The sequence below is a fragment of the Malaclemys terrapin genome, chromosome 7 (genome assembly GCF_027887155.1).
Source record: "Malaclemys terrapin pileata isolate rMalTer1 chromosome 7, rMalTer1.hap1, whole genome shotgun sequence".
Lineage (NCBI taxonomy): Eukaryota > Metazoa > Chordata > Testudines > Emydidae > Malaclemys > Malaclemys terrapin.
The window spans coordinates 36237866-36257906 of record NC_071511.1 but is presented as its reverse complement, the minus strand read 5'-3'; the positions used below and the strand labels follow the sequence as shown (position 1 = coordinate 36257906).

General features: G+C 47.6%; 1 protein-coding gene across 5 annotated transcripts in view; it reads right to left on the bottom strand.

Annotated features, from left to right (window-relative positions):
* Positions 1-19605, bottom strand: part of IQSEC1 (IQ motif and Sec7 domain ArfGEF 1) — a 685614-nt gene extending 666009 nt beyond the window's left edge. For all 5 annotated transcript variants that reach the window (XM_054034025.1, XM_054034026.1, XM_054034027.1 and 2 more), the window contains exon 1: positions 18538-19605. In XM_054034025.1, the coding sequence (XP_053890000.1) occupies positions 18538-18818 (281 nt within the window). In that variant the 5' untranslated portion in view covers positions 18819-19605. The remainder of the gene's footprint in view (positions 1-18537) is intronic.
* Between the last annotated feature and the right edge of the window lie 436 nt (positions 19606-20041).

The following is a 20041-nucleotide window of genomic DNA, read 5'->3' as shown; positions in this document are numbered from 1 at the left end:
AAAATATGCAGATGACACCAGGCTAGAAGGGGATGCTAGCACTTTGAGGGACAGGATTAGAATTCAAAATGACCTTAACAAATTAGAGAATTTGTATGAAATCAAGATGAAATTCAATAAAGACAGAAAGAAAAAAAATCAAATACACAACTACAAAACGGGGAGTGATTGTCTAGGCAGTAGTACTGCAGAAAAAAATCTGCTGATGAAAGTGGATCGCATATTCAATAGTAGTCAAAAATGTGATGTGGTTGTGAAAAATGCAGCTATCTTTCTGGGGTATATTAACAGGAGTGTCATATGTAAGACACAGGAGGTAATTGTTCCGCTCTACTGAGCACTGGTGAGGTCTCAGCTAGAGTATTGTGTCCAGTTTTGGTCTCCATACTTTAGGAAAGATATGGACCAATTGGAAAGAGTCCAGAGGAGAGCAACAAAAATGATGCAGTCCAAGGTTTAGAGAACCTGACCTATGTGAAAAGGTTAAAAAAAAACAAACAAACAAACAAACAAAACATATCCAGTGTTGACGGGGGACTTGATAACTGTCTTCAAATACGTTAAGGGCTGTTATAAAGAGGATGGTAATCAATTTTCTCCATGTCCACTGAAAGTATGACAAGTAGTAATCAGTTCAATCTGCAGCAAGCAAGATTTAAGTTAGAAAGTTTTCCCTAATATCTAACTAAAAAGACTGGAATAGGTTGCGTAGAGAAATTGTGGAATCCTTGTCATTGGAGGTTGTTAAGAACAGGTTAGACAAACAAACACCTGTCAGGGATGGTCCAGGTCTACTTGGTCCTGCCTCAGCAGGAGGGGCTGGACTAAAGCTCTCGAACTCCCTTCCATTATTTTACAGTTAGGATAGAATCAATATGGTGGTATTAGTCTATCCTTAGCCATCTCATGTTTATTTTCTTTCTAGTGTTGCAGATGTAATTAAAATTGGTATGGAGTCCTTTCATTTCAATAAATCAAACATTCTGACTTGTATTGGAGCTCATCAAAAGAGATTTGGTTTGTATACCAGTTTCAGAGACTAATCTGATATCTAGGGAACAGTGAACTACTGCTAAAAAGTCAGCAGAGGGAGCACAAATCAGTATTTTATATGAGTCACTAAAATAGTGGCTATTGTAGCTTTTGTAGGATTTCACCAGAACTATATGGTACTTTAAAACAAACAAACAAAAAAACCACAAATAAAAAACACCTCTCTCTCTCTCGAATGACAATATGTAGCACTTATACATAACACTTCCCATCCATAGTTCTGAAAACACTTTATAAAAAGTGGGTAAAATGGCAATGCTAATATTTAATGGACAAGTCAACAGTCAATTATCGCCCTTGTTCTCTAGCTTTTCCAGGGTCAAACAACAATTAACTGGCAGGCAGAACTGGAAGCAGAACCCATTCCTCCTAACTTCTCTTTCTGCATTTCATCCACAGAACCATGCTGTTAAATATTCAGTCAAGGCAAAGGGACATACTAGGCCACATCCTCAGCTCGTGTAAGTCAGCATAGCTCTATTGTCTTCAATGGAGCTACACTGATTTACACCAGCTGAGAATCTTCCTATCATTTCACAGAAATGTAGGTAAGTGGGAACCACCCAAGCGATTCCCTATCCTTATGGAAAGGACAACGCTCCCCAACAAACGCACACAACCACTGAAGTCTAACACCGAGAGTCACAGAACACACAACCCATTTGAAACCTCCTTGACTCATGTTGCTCAATCTTCCACCAAGGCCCAGTCCAAGTGGTCTGTGTTTCTAGTTTAACAACTCTGCAGAGGAGGAAAACAACATCAGAATGGAGCAAGGGCACAGAGCAGAATTAAATTTGACAACCCATTTGTTTAGTTTGGATAAGCAATAACCACGGGCTGGAGTGGTGGCAATAACAGTCTACAGATATTTGAAGAGTGTAGACACCAAGGGGAGAGATGATTATAGCATAATAAAAGGGGAGCATAAATGGAAATAACAGAATGAAACTGAGGAGGCAAAATTTGGGCTGGATGTCTGGAAAGAGTATTTCCTGCTTGTGAGATTTATTAGCCTGTGGAATAGTCTGTCCAGGGATTCTTCCACAGAGGGAGGGCAGGGAATGGTGCCACCACTTTCTGCCAGAGAAGGATAGTAGCTTTCAGGTTGAAGGCACTCAGGAAGCATGCTGAATCAACAGATTTCCTGGGTACTAGAGCCTTGTGTAAGCCTAGTGTACAGCCTGCAGTGGGACCAGGATCCCATGGGTCCTGCAGGATCTGCTGCCATAATAGCAAGAGCAGGATTAAAAATAGTCCTACGCAATGCTCTAGGGTACACATTGCCCACTTAGGCTGCATATGCCCTGGCCAACTCCAGGTTCATACAGGAAGGTACTGCAGGCAGCTTGCACTGCTGCAGCCAGTCTAGGCAGATTTTCTGCCTCTAGGGGCCTATGGCCTGACCTAGAGTAATGAATCTGGCTCAATGGGTCCAATTTAAAATCTCTGGCCATTACATGAATAAAGGCCTCCTAATTTCATTTTACAGCCAGTAAAACTAACTTTTTCTAGATGCTGGTTTGCAAAGAGAACTTAATAATGTATCAAGTTTAACTTTAATAATTTACTTCCCTTGTCAGCATGCCATAAGGAAAAACTCTCAAATGCCACATTCTCTCTCATAGCTTCCACCATCTGCCACTAAAACAAGGCTTTCCCCAATAGATAGATTCCTTTGAGTCTGATGTACTTTGTTCATCCACTTCAAGTTTTCAAAAACAAGCTGCAACTTGTTTCTAGCTAGGAGTCATCTTCCCCAATGGATGATGGAAGTCTGTCTCTCCCCCCACCCCACCCCCTCCAAAAAAACCTCCAAGAATATCCTTCTACTAAAAAGGATCAAACCTGCAAATACGTGTCTGTGGCTTTTATGCCTGCATTTTACTTGTTTCACTGAGAAGTTAATTATGTGGCAGACTCTTAAAAAGGAGAGGGGGTAACAAATTTTAGCATCTCAGACTCAATAATGTATGTTTTCTGCAAAAGTAGTATCACTAAGTACACTTTTTACTCTCCATTTTTGCACATTTTTATTGACTTATGGCTTACATTGAGATAGCACCTTTCCTCTAAAAGGATCTAAAATCACTTTGTTGACACATGGGAACAGCTACAAACAGAACTCAGCAGCCACTAGTATATGTACAGAAATATTGCACGACCCTTATTTTAATCTATTGACATTGCAAGGTAGAATGTAATTACCCAGATTTAAATATATCCATGTCACATGGGCCAGCACCCTTCGTGCCACAATATCTTGGTAGTAGTAACTATAGTTATCAGGATCAGGTTCTTGGTTTTATGCCTCACCCAAAAGATGCAAAGTCAACAAGACACCAGCTTGGGGTGCTGGTTCTACATGGAGAAAGAATATTGCTAACGTCAGGTAGGTTTTCCTTGAGATCTCCCCCATCAGAGTTCTGAAAAAACCCAAAGTTGGAAAATTGAAACGTCCACAACCTAACATGGTAAAATGCTATTCACAATGTGTGTGTGGGGGGGGGGGGGGGGGTGGCAGGGAGGGCAGGGACAAAACTTATTACCATTCACAGTTTTTCTTCATTGGCAGAAATTACCTCTCCCCCACTCTTTGAATTCCCGTTTTAATAGCTGTTTTGGCCTGTCTACACAAGGCTTGTATTGTCTGGGATCAGTGCTGTTCAACATATTCGTAAATGATCTGCAAAAAGGAGTAAACAGTGAGGTGGCAAAGTTTGCAGATGATACAAAATTTTTCAAGATAGTTAAGTCCAAAACAGACTGCAAAGAGTTACAAAGGGATCTCACAAAACTTGGTGACTTGGCAACAAAATGGCAGATGAAATTAAATGTTAAATGCAAAGTAATGCACATGTCAAAATAGAATCCCAACAATATATACAAAATGATGGTGCCTGAGGGTTTGGCTACACTTGCGAGTTAGAGCGCATTAAAGCAGCCCCCAACACATCCACACTGGCAAGGCACGTAGAGTGCCTGGACTCCGCAGCTAGAGCACTCCTGGTAATCCACCTCGGCGAGTGGAATAACGTTTGATGCGCCCCTGCTGGAGCGCCGCAGCGCCAGTGTGGATGCCCTGGTCTGTTAATGCGCTCTCATCAGCCTCCAGAAGTGTCCCACAATGCCTGTTCTAGCCACTCTGGTCATCACTTTTTGAACTCTACTGCACTGCCCTCAGGTGACCAACCGTCAGACCCGCCCTTTAAATTCTCTGGGAATTTTGAAAATCCCCTTCCTGTTTGCTCAGCCAGGCGTGGAGTGCTCTCAGCGAATCTTTCCAGGTGACCATGCCTCCATGCGCCAGGCGATCCCCAGTATCTAGCAATGGTGAGGTGCTGGACCTCATCAGTGTTTGGGGGGAGGAAGCTGTCCAGTCCCAGCTGCGCTCCAGCCATAGGAATTAAGATATCTTTGGGCAGATATCAAGGGACATTATGGAAAGGGGCCATGACCGGGATGCACTGTGGTGCAAGGTTAAAGTGAAGGAGCTCCGGAATGCCTACCACAAAGTGTGGGAGGCAAACTGCCGCTCCGGTGTTGCCCCCCATGACCTGCCGTTTGTACAAAGAGCTGGACGCGATACTGGGGTGACCCCACCTCCACCATGGACACTTCAGAGGACAGTTCAACAAGGCAGGAGGAGGAGGAGGAGGAAAGCAGGAGCGAGGGTGCTGAGGAGGAAGAAGACACCCCGGAATCCCTAGATGCATGCAGCCAGGAGGAGAGTAGCCAGTCGCAGCAGCCGGTGCTTGGGGAAGGACAAACACCAAAGGAGGTGCCCAGCTTTTATTTTGGGAAGGAAGTTATTCAGTGTGGGCTCTTGGGGCGAGGAGGGTTAGGACTGCATGCATGCCTAGATGCAGAATAAAGCACTGATGTGTTCTCTCACATCATGGTAATCAGCCGCAGTGATCTCCTCAAAGGTCTCATCCAGAACTTGGGCAATGCGCTTGCGCAGATTGCTCCGGAGAGCCACTGTGGTCCTTGTCCCAGTTATGCTAACATGTCTGTGCCACTGTGCCATGAGGGGCAGTGGGACCATTGCTGCACACATGCAAGCTGCATTTGGGCCAGGGCGGAAGCCGCATTGTAGTAGAAGACACTCCCTTCCTTCCCAGGTCACCCTCAGCAGCGAGATATCTTCCAGGACCAACTCTTGTGGAAAATGGGTGACAGTGTTCAATATAGGGGCCCCCTGCAGCTGTTGGCTCTCCCCAAGGCACAAAAACCCCAGAGGACAGTATGGCCGTGAAACAATCAGTCCCCCTTGACCCTGTGCTTACTCACCATTTTGGAGCTCTCTTGGGTTATGTGCGCTCGCTTTGGGATGGGCAAATTCTGCTATTGTGTAGACTGTACTGGCCCTTAAGTACGGGGGAATCATTGCTCTGTCTGGTGTGAACAAAGCTGCCTCTGTTAAGTGTTGCATTTTGCCTTTACAGATGCAACCTTGAGATCTCAGCCGTCCGTGTTATCACCGGCTGAAAGAGTGCAAAGAATTCGGAAGAGGCCATGTAAAAGCAAAGAAGACATGCTGCATGAAGTAATGCAGCAGTCCCTTAACGAGAATCTAAAAGCGCAGGAGTGGAGGGAGAGTGAAAGGAGGATCTGCCAGCAGAATGAGGAGCACCAGCACAAAAGCGCAGCGCTCTGGCAGCAAAGCGCGGATCGGCTGATAAGCCTCATGGCGCGCCAAGCGGACTCGATACAGGCGCTCATAGCCATGCAGGCGGAGCACTACCGTACTCCTCTCCCCCCCCCGCCGCAGCCCTTGTCTCAAAACTCTCTCTCTTGTGCCCCCATGTCACCTCCAACCCACTTTCCCCAACATACGGGTTTTTATCGCCACCAGCTGCTTCCAACACCTGTAGCTTCAGCACCCAGCCCTGAAAACTACAACCCTTACCCACTGCACTCAGCCCCCATCACCATGCATTATAGCCATCCTTAAGTGTAGCATTCAGACAGGATATACGCAAATCGGTGATTGAACCGTTCCCCACCCCACCCCCTTTCCCTTTCTGTTTCCCAAGCAGTTGTGTGTCTTTTCAATAAATTGATTTTTTGCCTTTGAAAACATTATTATTGCATAAAGTAAAAGATTCCTTAGCCCAGGAAAGCAACAGGCACTGCACGTCAGCATATCAAACACAGATTCCAACCAACACTGGAACCATTGCACTTCACTCCTGAGCAGGGCACCAAACATTACTGGTGGGTTTCAGCCTCAAATTGCTCCCTCGAGGCATCCCTAATCCTTGCAGTCCCACACTGGGCCCCTCTAATAGCCCTGCTCTCTGGCTGTTCAAATTAGCCTCCAGGTGTTGAACCTCCAAGTTCCATGTGGGGGTGCTGTCATCGGCCAGGTCCAGCTTCCCATACAGAGAGCACCAGCAGCCCTTTAAATGGCCAAAAACACACTCCGCAGTCATTCTGCACCGGCTCAGCCTGTTGTTGAACCGCTCCTTGCTGCTGTCAAGACTCCTTGTGTAGGGTTTCATGAGCCATGGCATTAAAAGGTAAGCGGGGTCTCCAAGGATCACAATGGGCATTTTGACTTCCCCACGGTGATCTTCTGGTCTGGGAAAGGAGTCCCGGCTTGCAGCTTCCTGAACAGGCCAGTGTTCCAAAAGATGTGTGCGTCATGCACTTTTCCAGGCCAGCCTGCATTAATGTCAATGAAACACCCACAGTGATCCACAAGCACCTGGAGAACCATAGAGAAATACCCCTTCCGATTAACGTTCTCGGAGGCTAGATGGGCTGGTGCCAGAATTGGACTAGCGTCCCATCTATTGCCCCTCAGCAGTTAGGGAAACCCATTTGTGCAAAGCCAGCCACAATGTCCTGCACGTTACCCAGAGTCACGGTTCTTCTGAGCAGGATGCGATTAATGGCCCTGCAAACTTGCATCAACACGATTCAAATGGTCGACTTTCCCACTCCAAACTGATTAGCGACCAATCGGTAGCTGTCTGGAGTTGCCAGCTTCCAGACTGCAATAGCCACCCGCTTCTCCACCGTCAGGGCAGCTCTCAATCTCACGTCCTTACGCTGGGGTGGGGGGCAAGCTCCGCACACTGTCCCATGAAAGTGGCTTTTCTCATCCGAAAGTTCTGCAGCCACTGCTCGTCATCCCAGACTTGCATGATGATGTGATCCCACCACTCAGTGCTTGTTTCCCCGAGCCCAAAAGCAGCATTCCACTGTGGTGAGCATGTCTGTGAATGCCACAACCAGTCTCGTGTCGTATGCGTTACTTGTGTCGATATCCTCATCGGAGTCCTCACTGTCAGTCTCGATCTTAAGGAGTAACTTAACTGCCAAACATGACGTGCTGGCGAGACTTGTCAGCATATTCCTCAGCAGTTTGACTCCATTCCCGCAGACCAAAAGGGAAGACAGAGTGCACAGTACAAAAAACATTGAAAGATGGCACCAAATGTGGACCAAAGCACAGGGATTGCTGGGATGCAAACCAATGCATCGCGGGGCATTGGGACAGGACCCAGAATGCCCCACATCCCCTTCCCACAAGCCACAGTGCCAGAATGGGAAGAGGGGCTCTGTGGGATAGCTGCCCATAATGCACTGCTCCCAATGCCACTGCAAGTGCCGCAAATGTGGCCACACCAGTGCGCTTGCAGCTGTCAGTGTGGACACACTGCAGTGCTTTCCCTAATGTGCTCTCCGAAGGCTGGTTTAACTCAAAGTACTCTACATCTGCAAGTGTAGCCATGCCCTAACTTAGCTGTTACCCATCAAGAAAGAGATCTTGGAGTCATTTGCAGTACTCCAGAAGCACTAGGTTTCCAGAGTACTGCAAATTCATAAGAATCCTTCTCAGTGTGCCTGTATTGTCTTGAACTGGGGAATGCTCATTCTCCTGCTTCAGAAGACTTAAAAATTATCTCCAGTCATCAATGGGACAGACGCAACTGAATAATGTAGCTGTCCTTAATGTGCATCAAAATAATATCAGGGAACCTAGATGTAAATAAAATTGCTGACAGTTTCATCCAGAAAGCTACAGTGAAACATAATGTCTTTAAACTGGGACGTTAGTTAGGACAGATTGTAGGTGATTGCAATAATCTTAATATACCATAATTCATGATAATGTAATTATGTCATTCAGAACAATTGAATCATTATTAAAATAGTAAAGATACCAATGGTAGACATATTCAATAATTAGAAAATGAAAGTGTATAAACAGGGCTGGCTCCAGGCACCAGCTTCTCAAGCAGGTGCTTGGGGTGGCCGCTCCGGAGAGGGGCGGTACATCCAGGTATTCGGTGGCAATTCCGCGGACAGTCCCTCACTCCGCCTGGGAGCGAAGGACTTTCCGACGCTGATCGCAACTTTTGTTTGTTTGTTTGTTTTGGCTGCTTGGGGCGGCCAAAACCCTGGAGCCGGCCCTGTGTATAAATATGCTTAACATAGCCTCCCCGCAAAACTGGCAGAGTGCCTCCCCACCCCCCAACACTCACACACACTCCTCTTTAAAAGCACCCACCAGAAAAAACAAAAGCCAGCACCTATGGACACACTTGTTTCAGTTTAGCTTAAACCTGTTCCTAATTGACTTAAGCTAAACCAAAATAAGCCTGAAGCAGAATGAGTGTCCACACAGCCTTTTGTACCAGCTTAATTCAGTTTAAAAATTACACCTTAAACAAAACTGGTGGAGCTCTGCATTTAGACAAGCTCTTAGTTTCCATTTGTCCTTGTACTTCGGCATTCTCCTCATTCATGTCACCATAGCTCAGAGACTACTTTTGGTTAGTTAATTAATATTGGTTTTAATCATTATTTTATTGTAGTAGTGTCTAGATGCCACAGTCATGAGCCAGGACACACAATAGTTAGTTGCACAGTTTCCATAAGATGAATCACAAATAATGTTGCCAACCCTCCAGGACTGGCCTGGAGTCTCCAGGAATTAAAGATTAATCTTTAATTAAAGATGTCATGTGATTAAATCTCCAGGAATATGTCCAACCAAAACTGGCAACCTTAAAAGGTTGACTTCCTTAAAGATTCACTGTCAAGCAGTTTTTAAGGTAAGGGAGGGAGGAAGCAAAGCACACACTGTACTAGGTAGCATGAAAAGCTATATTTTGGAGTTCTGGTGCTCAGCATTGTTTGTGATTAAAACAAACATGAAGAAGCTGACAGCTATGTTCCCAGTGTCAGCAGAATGAAAAGTCTCATTTAAGAGCCCAATTTTCAGATCTGCTGAGCACCTGCTGCTCTCATTGAGGTCAGCTGGTGCCATGGGTGCTCCATTTGCACTATCTAAGATTTTGAAACTGGTTTTAGACACAACATTGTGCTACAGTATTTGGCACCTTTTGTCATGTTTGTTTAACCCTCAATGCAGTCTTTTGATTAACAGTTTCCTTTGCTGGAGTACATTTAGCTTTTCCCTCCGATGTTCACGGTCACTGGTGACACTAGCATGCCATTTGCTGCTTACAATAGTTTTGTTTATAGACTGCCAGCATAATGGAATAAAACCCTCTGGTATCCATCATTTGTAAAAATAACCAGTCTCGGTGTCTCTTCACTTCGTTTTAGAGATAGGTTACGAACGTGAAGATTTAACAGGCAATTTTGGTGAAGGAATAAGATTTTTTTTAAGATTCTAGTCTTCGTATATTTAACTTAACATCTTCATACTGCTTACTTACCTACATCTGTCTGCCAGAACAAAATGCCTCTGTATTTTACGACATGCAGTCTTCTGCTAATTCACATGTAGAAGTTGCATTAAGTTAATGAGATTCACATGTTCTCTTTTTGAAATGCACATTCCCATGAGTGAACATTAAGTTCTTATCCTGGTAGCTCAGTAGTTATCTGTTTCTAGTTTAATTCTATTATATGTAGAACAGGAAGTTTAAAAAGTTTTAACTAAAAAAACCATTTGAAACAATTGTCATTTTACATTTTGGTTAAAACTGACTACATCCTGCATTTGCAGAAAGGTAAAGGTCAGAAAAGGATTCTATCTAATAGTAATTGATGGTGAGTTTTTTCCTGTGACAGCTGCCAAGATTGATGCTGCTAAGAAATCAGAGACCTCCGTTGGGTGATACATCCCAAGCAATGGATCATAAGCTACCCTACACCTATAGCCTGCCTCAGCCTGCTTTGTAGAGGCCCTCTAGGAACAAGAAATCAGGTTAGACTCCACATTAATGTGGTTTTTGGCATCTCTTCCAAGATGGCATTAAGTGCGAAACTTGCTGGCTAATAGTGACACATGAAACCACAAACTTATTTTATATAGGCCACAAAGCTGCCTTGATCAGGTAAGCATGTCTCAAAGTCTAATTTCAAGGTATTAGTTCACACTATACAGAGGCCTCAGTTGAGACTGACAATATTTTCTAACAAGATAGATGTGTTTTACTGCTATATAGACCAATCACAATTTACATTCAGTGCCAACCTAAGAGTTTAAGAAGTACTTGTTTAGTTGATTTTTTTTTTTAACTTTCCATTATTTACAGTACATTTGTCATAACTATAAAGGGAAGGGTAATAGCTGTCCTGTGTACAGTACTATAAATCCCTCCTGGCCAGAGACTCCAAAATCCTTTTCCCTGTAAAGGGTTAAGAAGCTCAGGTAACCTGGCTGGCATCTGACCTAAAGGACCAATAAGGGGACAAGATACTTTCAAATCTTGGGGGGGGAAGGCTTTTGTTTGTGTTCTTTGTTTGGGAGTGTGTTCCTTCTCCGGGAATGAGAGGGACCAGACATCAATCCAGGTTCTCCACATCTTTCTAAACAAGCCTCTCCTATTTCAAACTTGTAAGTAAATAGCCAGGCAAGGCGTGTTAGTTTTCCTTTGTTTTTCTCAACTTGTAAATGTACCTTTTACTAGAGTGTTTCTCTTTGTTTGCTGTACTTTGAACCTGAGACTAGAGGGGAGTCCCCTGAGCTCCTTAAGTTTAATTACCCTGTAAGGTTGATTTCCATACTGATTTTACAGAGATGATTTTTACCTTTTTCTTTAATTAAAAACCTTCTTTTTAAGAACCTGATTGATTTTTTCCTTGTTTTAGATCCAAAGGGGTTTTGGATCTTGATTCACCAGGAGTTGGTGGGAGGAAGGAGGGGAATGGTTAATTTCCCCTTGTTTTAAATCCAAGGGGTTGGATTTGTTTTCACCAGGGATTTGGTGAAGGTTTTTCAAGGTTTCCCAGGGAGGGAATCCATTGAAAATGGTGGCAGCCGAACCAGAGCTAAGCTGGTAATTAAGCTTAGAAGTTTTTATGCAGGCCCCTACATTTGTACCCTAAAGTTCAAAGTGGGGATCTCAGTCCTGACAACATTATAAACAAAAGGCCATAACAAACAGGTCCCCCCCTCAAGTCGTGCAGAGAGAGATGGAGGACGGGGAAGAGAAATTACTTCTGTTTTGTTTTTTAAGTATATAGAAAACATCAGTTCTCCTCCCCCATCCTCTTCATCATTCATCCTGGTAAAAAAACAGATGACTAAATGTTGCACCTGAGCTGATAAATTGTAAACACAGTTTTGCAATCCTGGAATAACTCCTGTACATACAGTTGCACAGCATCTGAAGAGATCCAAAAAGCACTTTACAACATTCACACAGAGGATAAGGTAGCATTATTAAATCTGACCATTTAAGCAAGTAGTATTTTTTTGTCGACAGAGGATCTGAGTTGGAGCTGTAATTTTTGAAGGCTTTCCTGTTTTCCCATCTATATGTTAAGTGAAACGGATCAACTGAAAATGAGACTTGTGCTCCTTGTTGAGATGCGTACCCGTTGTTATTGTTAATATACTGGCTCATTACCCCCAATATAAAGCCTTATAATCAACTAGTCTATCAGCAGCCCCATTTTTGTTTATTCTAAGGTTAATTTTATAGTCATTTGCTGCTTCTGAACCAAGTGATGCAGCACTAAAAGTAAGTTGTCTGGCATAGTGTCTTCCCAGTGAGACTCAAATCACCCCAACAAAAACAAAAAACAATGGAAATGGGAGCATCCATTAGACCCTCTCCATTTAGATCTTTTATACAAATAAGGACCCAACCTAGAATACTTTTTCTCTTTTGGAGAGGGACTATTTTCCATTAAAATTATTTGGATTATCAATAGTGGTTTCAAGATATCAAACAATAGGAGGTTCTTCAACTATGCCTGTGCTCCTGAAATGTTTAACTAATCTAGGCTATATGCTCCGTTTTGGTAATGAGTAGACAGGGCTAAGGTCTTAAAAGTTAATATATATCATAGGCATCCATCCAGGAAGTGTAATAAGCAGCTGTTTGTATGGCTACATATGAGAACGGATTAGAAATTTCCAAGTGAATTATTTTTCCATCAGAAAATGCCAATTCATTTGCCAATTGTGCTCCTGGGTAGAATTTCATTTTAATTTTTTTTTAACTGTTCCAATTATTTCACAAATTTGGTTTTTGATTTCCCTTTCACGGAAAATTTCTACTTTTTGTTCTAAAATTGAACAAACTCTTCCCCCTCCCTCCCCCTGGCAAAAAAACAAAACCCAAAACAACCAAGACATGCTTTCAGAATTTCCCTCCCATGGGAAATTCTGATTTTTGACCAACCCTATTAGTTATAGCAAAAGAAGAGATTTCAGAACTCCAAATAGCAAGCAGTTATCATACATAACTCCCTACTGAAAACAGCAAGAACCAATTAAAACTAACTAAATAAAAATCAGTATCACAATATGATACACAGTGTTGAGAAAAGCGTGAGTGCAGCACTTCTACACAGTGGCAGGCACAGTCCTATGCATGTTGCATACTGTATGTGTACCATTGGCCAGGGTAGGGCAACAGACAGAAGTAGAGGGCAGTTTGCCCAGGGAACCCCATTCAAGAGGCTCCCAAACCAAGGGGGTGTTGCAACCTGGCACACTGGATTGCAACACCATCAATGAAATTTGGCCAAGCAGCCCCTCCATCATGACAGAGGGGCAGCCAGGCCAAATCTGAGTGGTTCCATGCTAAATTAAAGGAAAGTGGTTCAAACGTGTGTACCATATGGACGTGTGTACTATACCCCCTGCTTCTACTGTATATAGAGAAAGATTTTCAAGAGTGCTCTGATATATCTGGGAATATATACACATACATTAAGTGGCTGGACTGTCAAGAGAGTATTTGGAATCCAGAAGCTCCTAAAGAGAAAAGAGAAACTGCTGGAGACAGAACTGTAATAGCCCAGTGACTTTTCCCACAGTAATTTACCAAGGCAAGTGAAACTAGTGCAAGCCCCATTTTGCACTGGGGCAGCATTATCTACATTAGAGGCTGACACCAATACGAATATCGTTCCCTAGTCTAGACAAATCCTTAAAATCTCCCTCATCACTTTCTGAAAGCCTCCCTTCTTCAAGCTGTTCGAGGCCTGTGTATAAACTTTGTGAGGAGAAGCTGAATTAAGGCACAGGCACTATGGGCCAGTGCCTAAAGCCCTAGCTCCCCCTAGAGTCATTGGATTATAACAATCTCAATGCTCCTTAATTGTTTAAGTTTCTAGTCCTCATGGCTTTCAAGCTGGTCTTCACAACATGACACAAGTGCAACTGATGAAGTGATATCCACCTCAATCTGCAGGAAGCCTGAAACAATAGCTCCAAAAGATGTGACTTGCCCCATTCATCCCAGTGGGGTCTTAACTCCAAGACCCACTGCTGTGGGGTGCCCAGATATCATTCAAGCAGAGAGCTCAAGGGGTGGCAGGAGAAGAAGAATGCAGCAAGTCCTGCCCACCTAGGCAGATATTCCCTGAAATTGGACTAAGTACTGCCCACCCCCATCACCCATACCTCTCTGGGTGGGGGAAGAGAGGACTGACCCTGCTGATACTCGGGGTTAGGCCAATTTGCTCCATGTCACTGCCTCTCTGAAAGCAGGGGGGTGAATGGGGGCTTTTACCTCCTGGGAGCAGTGGGAAGGATTCTTCCTCTTAGGAGTGATATCCCTTGCCACTATACCTTCCAGATGATCTGTGGCAGTGATTCAGGTCTTGTGTGGCTAGGGCCCTCAATCACCTTAACATGACCCTACCGGAGGGAGCCACTCCCATGGGACTTTAACCTAGTAGGCAAATGAAGATGGCAGGTCTTGTAGGTAAGCCCTGGATTGAGAATTGAGAAACACAAATTCTGTTCCAGGCTTGGCCACAAGATGATTATTAAGTATTTTAGGTGCTACTGAAATACAAAGTCCCAACCAAGATTGGGCCCCACTGTGTGCTCACACACGTAGTCAGAGTCTCTGGCATATCAATTTAACAGTCTAAACCAGGCGAGACAGAGGGTTGGAGGGGAAACAAAGGCATCAAGAAGAGACATGACTTGCCTATGGTCAGACAGCAGGTTAGTGCAGAGCCAAGGATAAAGCCCAAGCAGAGGGTGCAGCACAGTGGGGCTGGAACCTGGGGTGCTGCTGCATCCCCTGGCTTAAAAGTAGTGATAACAAAATACCAGATACATGGTTTCATCATCGGCGCCCCCACTATGAAAAACTGTTCCTGCACCCTTGGTGCAGTGTACTCACTACTCCATGCCCAAGGCACAGTGTGGTGAGAGGGAGAGAAAGACACCTCTTCATTTCATTTTACAGCCACTTTCAGACAGCTAGTCCCATGGGGGTGTTAGCCAGGGGGAGAGATTCCAGCACCCCTAGTGAGATTCTGCCCAGCCTCCACTGGTGCCCTGCTTCCCCATCATTGCTTTCCGCCCAGAAGAGGCAAAGTTCATGCACCACATACTTGAGCCTGAGCTGTGCCTCAGTTTCCCCATCTGTAAATGACAGATAACAGGCAGCCAGAATCTGCAGGGTTTGGAAACAAAGGGGAGGGAAACTTCTGTTGCACGAGTGGGAAATAGGCAAGGCCTTGCAAACAGGAGCATGCACAGTCCTCCAAGACCGGAGGTCACCCAACTATTCATCCACATCACGAAGGTGGTTACGTGCCTTCATCGTTCAGTTGGTCCTGCATGGCTGGCGCCTCCTCTGCACTCCGGGCTCCGTGAGCAGCAGAGATAGCAACGTAAACAAAGGCAACAGCCCCTGGTGGAAGAGTGCGGCGGCTCCTTTAAGAGGCCATCCCGGGAGCCGCTGCTTCTGTGGCTCTGCTGCAGAAACCATGCCCAGCCCGCGGGGAGCCGCGAGGAGGCGGCACAGGACGGCGGCAGCCCCCCCGCGCTCGCGTGGCTCAGCAGAGGGACCGTGCAACTTTCTCCCCAGCCCTGGGACCTGCACCGCGGAACGCTGAGAACTCGGCCATAAATATCCCAGCTTAATTCTGAGCCAGCATCAAATCCACTTAGCAGACTTAGCCCCGAGTCGTCAAGGCTGCAACAAGGGAACCCTGGGCGGGCTGGAGAGAAAAAAAGCGTCATTCATGGACCATTGCAAGGCACGGGTGCGATTTCTAGGCAGATGTTCAGCAAAGAGGGGAGAATCTTCAGCCAGCGGCTGAAGAGTTTATTCTCCTCTTCCTACAGCCTGCGGACCCGAAACAAGGCACCCACGGGTAGGGGGTGGGGATTGCTAGGACAGGGTCTTAGAGCTGAAAAGGGCCCTTCTGTCTGAAAACAAGCGCCTGGCACTGAGGCCTGGCGTCTGCTCTCCAGGCTGGTTATTCAAGGAGCTGCTGTTTTCTCAGCTGGCCTCAGGGTTTGGCTGGTTGGAGCGACTCTGGGAAGAGGCAGCCCAGGATCGTGTTAAACACAACGGTTCGGTGAACGTGTCTCCAGCAGGCAAGCCGCGCGGTGGTGTCACCGCGGTAAGGTGCAAACCTACGCAAGGGAATCAAAACACTGGGTAACAGGCGCCTGCGAGGCAAGCTGGGGACTCTGAGCAGGGAATTAGAAGTCACTTCAGTACAGCTCCGGGAATTATTATTTTTAAATAGCTGAAACAAACCACGTCAGAGCGCCACGGGACAGCACATGGGAGGAAGGCTAAAAGGCAGTGTTTGGTATCCTAGCGTAACCCATCCTCCCCCGTTGGAAAAAATACCGTCATCAGCTCGACCCATGAGGACGTGCCTTTTATTCCTGGCCTGTAGATACCCTGGAGAACCGTGGCCTTTCCATGAGCGATGGGGCTGGAGTAACACTATCCCACCCGGCCAGCTGGAGGTCTTGGACATCCATCGCCTCACTTAGTTCGGTTTCAGAGTAACAGCCGTGTTAGTCTGTATCCGCAAAAAGAAGAACAGGAGTACTTGTGGCACCTTAGAGACTAACAAATTTATTAGAGCATAAGCTTTCGTGGACTACAGCCCACTTCTTTGGTATGCATCCGAAGAAGTGGGCTGTAGTCCACGAAAGCTTATGCTCTAATAAATTTGTTAGTCTCTAAGGTACCACAAGTACTCCTGTTCTTCTTTTCACTTAGTTCGGACACGTGTGGACACAGCCTCGTCCCATCACAAACTCACTACTGGTTATCAAAAGAGGCACACGCAGGGGCAGTCATGTGGAGGCGGCAAGAGAGAAACGGGCAGAGAAGAGTTTGTTTCCACCTAAAAGTGGTCAAGCTCAGATTTGTACTCTTGCTCCTATAGCAACGATTTCCCCCTGCCCCCCAGAAAGGCGTGTTGAAAACACACAAGCCAAGGAGAAGTGAATCCTCATCACCTCCCGGGAAGGGCACAATGTGGATTTTAAACAACTTTGCTAAAGCAGCACGCCACCACCTCCAAGGGTACGATATACCCCGCAGGCAGGGTGCGCGCTATTTTAGGCCATTGCTACTTACTTCGGTAATACACAGGAAAACCAGTGAAGCCCGGGAGATCAGAACTGCTTAGGATTTAGTGCCAGGTTGTGTCTTATGTGCACCCCACACCCCTTACCCTTATACTTCATGAAGAGGAGCGGAAACATTCACACACCCGCAGCAGAGAGCTGGCAAAGTGCTATTTCACTTCTTCCCTTGTCCGAGCTAGTAAGAAACACCTTGTGCTACTGGTGTCCTGGTTATGCAATAATACTAATGTGTCAGCGAACGTGCCTTCGTTGGTGTATTAATGAGTAAGCAATTAGAGATGACAGTTAAAGATTAAGCTGTTTTGGTGGAAAGAGAAAAGCCCACCACTCCAAGTTACAAGTTTATAAATATAAAGAACCAAAATGTATCCGATTACAAATGGCCCATTGTGTTGCACTGGGAGAAAGAAGTGGGCTCATAATACGATGCATGCTTTGCCCACTCCACTCAAGTCAAACTAATTCCTGATTACTATTTCACAACCAAGTCGGACCAGTGTAACTACTTCAGTTCTTGCTGTTCCTGAATTCTTGTGTTACTTAAAAATCTCGCGCAATTAAGCCGCTTTCCCTGCGCGGTAAGAAGCACATGATTAATTACAAAGTCTAGATTCTGTAAATAGACGCAGAGATTGAGAGCAAACAGGTCTCCAAGATGAACCCGTTTATATTGAACTAGTCACAGTTGGTAAAGTGGCCATCTGCCAATGTTTACTGACCCTCTGTGTGCCACTTTCATTAGCTGCGGGAAAGACAGCTGTCTACATTGACAGAGGGGCCCCAAAAGCTACTCCTGCTCCCTTGATAGCACCGGCTGAGAGTTTATCGGTATGCTAGTTGAACTCATTCGATACCCCACACACTAACCCATATGGGGAGCGCAAGAGAGACAGATATGCCATTGGGCTCCCCTCAAACTAACAAGCCAATGCTCCATGGTGGGCCGGTATCCCACGAAAGGCGTTCCACGGACACATTTGGGTTGCCCAGATATTAGAGAGTTTGGTTTTAGAGGTTGGGTCCGGGAACCTCCCCTGGGCACGGCTGGGCGAAGAGGAGAGTCGGAGAGTCGGAGAGGGGTGGCCAGCGGGCAGCCTCCAAGCCAGCGCTTGGAGGGGAGCCGGGCTGCAGGGAGAACGGCCCCGAGGAAGATACCACTGGCCCCGAGAGGTGACAGCCAGGCACCTCCTCTGCATCTCCCTCTACTCTGAAACACCTTGCGGCTGCTGCTGCTCTGCACCTAAGCGCGCCCAGGCAGCTCCATCCCGAGCGCAAAGCGCTCCCCGGGCTCTGGAGCGCGTCTGGCTGAGCGCAAAGCAGCAGGAACAGCTTTACTAGAAGGAGTTAAGAGCGGGATCTGGCTCCAGTATTCACCAGCACTTGTCCCGGCTAACAATCCCAACCTACCCTGCAATAGCTGTGCCTCGGACACTGAGCCTGTGGGGAACGACAATCCACGCAGCCCTGTGCTTTAGCAACACCAGCTACTAGCCCCTGAACCAGTTCCTGCGAGCCCGCCAGCCCATTAAGCGGAATGGGACTAACTCTGGGCGCAGGCTGCAGAGCGTGGGGCTGCTTTCCGGGTATTTTGCGGGGTGGGGGAAGAGGACCCTGTGACCAATGCATCGACAGACCCTTAGAGAGAAGGCCAATAAACCCCAGCCAGCTCTTACTTTTCGTGCTGTGCGTTTTCCTGGATGGCCCCCAGTATCGCCGGCCCTGGCCCCGCCGGGTACGCAGGGAGGATGCCCTGTTGCAGCCTGCATGTGGCCAGGTGTCTGTGATGCTCGTCCTGCAGGCAGGCGTTTTCGTGGTACAACTTGGCCACTTGCTGCTCCAGCTCGTCGATCCTCCGCTTCTGCTTCTCCAGCAGCTCCTGCTGCGTCTCGATGATCTTGTTCAGCTCCTTCAGGTACCCCGCCGCCTTGCTGGGGTTCTCCCCCGGGCTCTCCATGGCCTGGCCGGCCAGCGACCTCGCCACCCGCCCTCCCCACCCCTTGGCGGCTTTGGGAAGGGGCGGGAGGCGCTGGCCGGACTGCTCCGTTGAGAACTTAAGACGGGGTGGGGGAATAAATAACCCCCCGGGCAGGGCCACTCCTCCGCTGGTAGCCGGCTGCCTGGAGCTAGGGATGCCCAGGAGAGCGCCAAAGCGGCGCGCAGCGGCTCCGACTCCGGGCCGCCATTGCTGGTGCTCGGCTTCCTCCGCCTGGTCCGGACCGAGGGGACTGAGCCGGCCGGGGCTGCAGCCGGCGGTGTGTCCGCAGCAGGAGCCGCCGCTCTGCGTCCGCCTCCCTCGTGAGCCCCGCCAGCGGGAGCGGGCTCAGCCTCTCGCCTGCGGATCTCCGCGCCCCCGGGAAGCCGCCGCCAGCAGCAGCAGCAGCGGCGCGCAGCAGCCCTTCAGAGAGCAGGACACGGGAGGCGAGGGGCCGTGCCTGATGCCCGGCGCAGCCCTCGCCTCCCTCTGCCTGGCCGCCGCCACACGCGCAGCCCGAGTCCCTATGAGCCCCGCGGCTGATGCGCTTTAAGTAGCAGCAGCTGCCTCCGCCGGTGGCCGCGCGGAGTTTGCAAAGTGGCGGCGGGTCGGGGGCCGCGAGCGGGGCTGAGCGGCAGGAGAGGGGCTGGCGAGGCGGGCACTGGACGCATCCCAGCGCTGCCCTGCGAGAGCAGCCGGGCTGATCCACCCCCCGCCCCTGGGCACGGGCGAAGCGGAGGGTCGGACCGAGGGGTGGCCAGCGGGCAGCCTCCCGGCCAGCGATCGGAAGGGAGCCGGGCTGCAGAGACTGAGGGCGGCCCGGAGGAAGATACCACTGACCCCGAGAGGTGACAGCCAGGCACCTCCTCTGTCCTCTGGGCCGTCCCCTTTCAGAAGCAGGCTGGTCCTGCGCTGCACCCAGCCCGGCCCCACCGCTGAAGGAGAGGTGCCCACGGTGCACTTAGTGGAAAAGTCCTCTCCAAGCAAGTGGGGAGGGGAACCCCAGGTGCAGGTGGAAACCTCTTTAAACCTCGCTTTTTTGGGGGGGGGGGAGGGCGTTTCACTTTCACTAGACAGCCCTGTCCTCCTTCCCCAGCGAGCTGGGGAGCAAATAGAGTGAAGAAGGGTTTTTTAAATGGGGGGTCCTCCTTAAAACGGCAGGCTCCTCCGCTGGGTGTGTTACAGCCATGCACCTACCGATCACT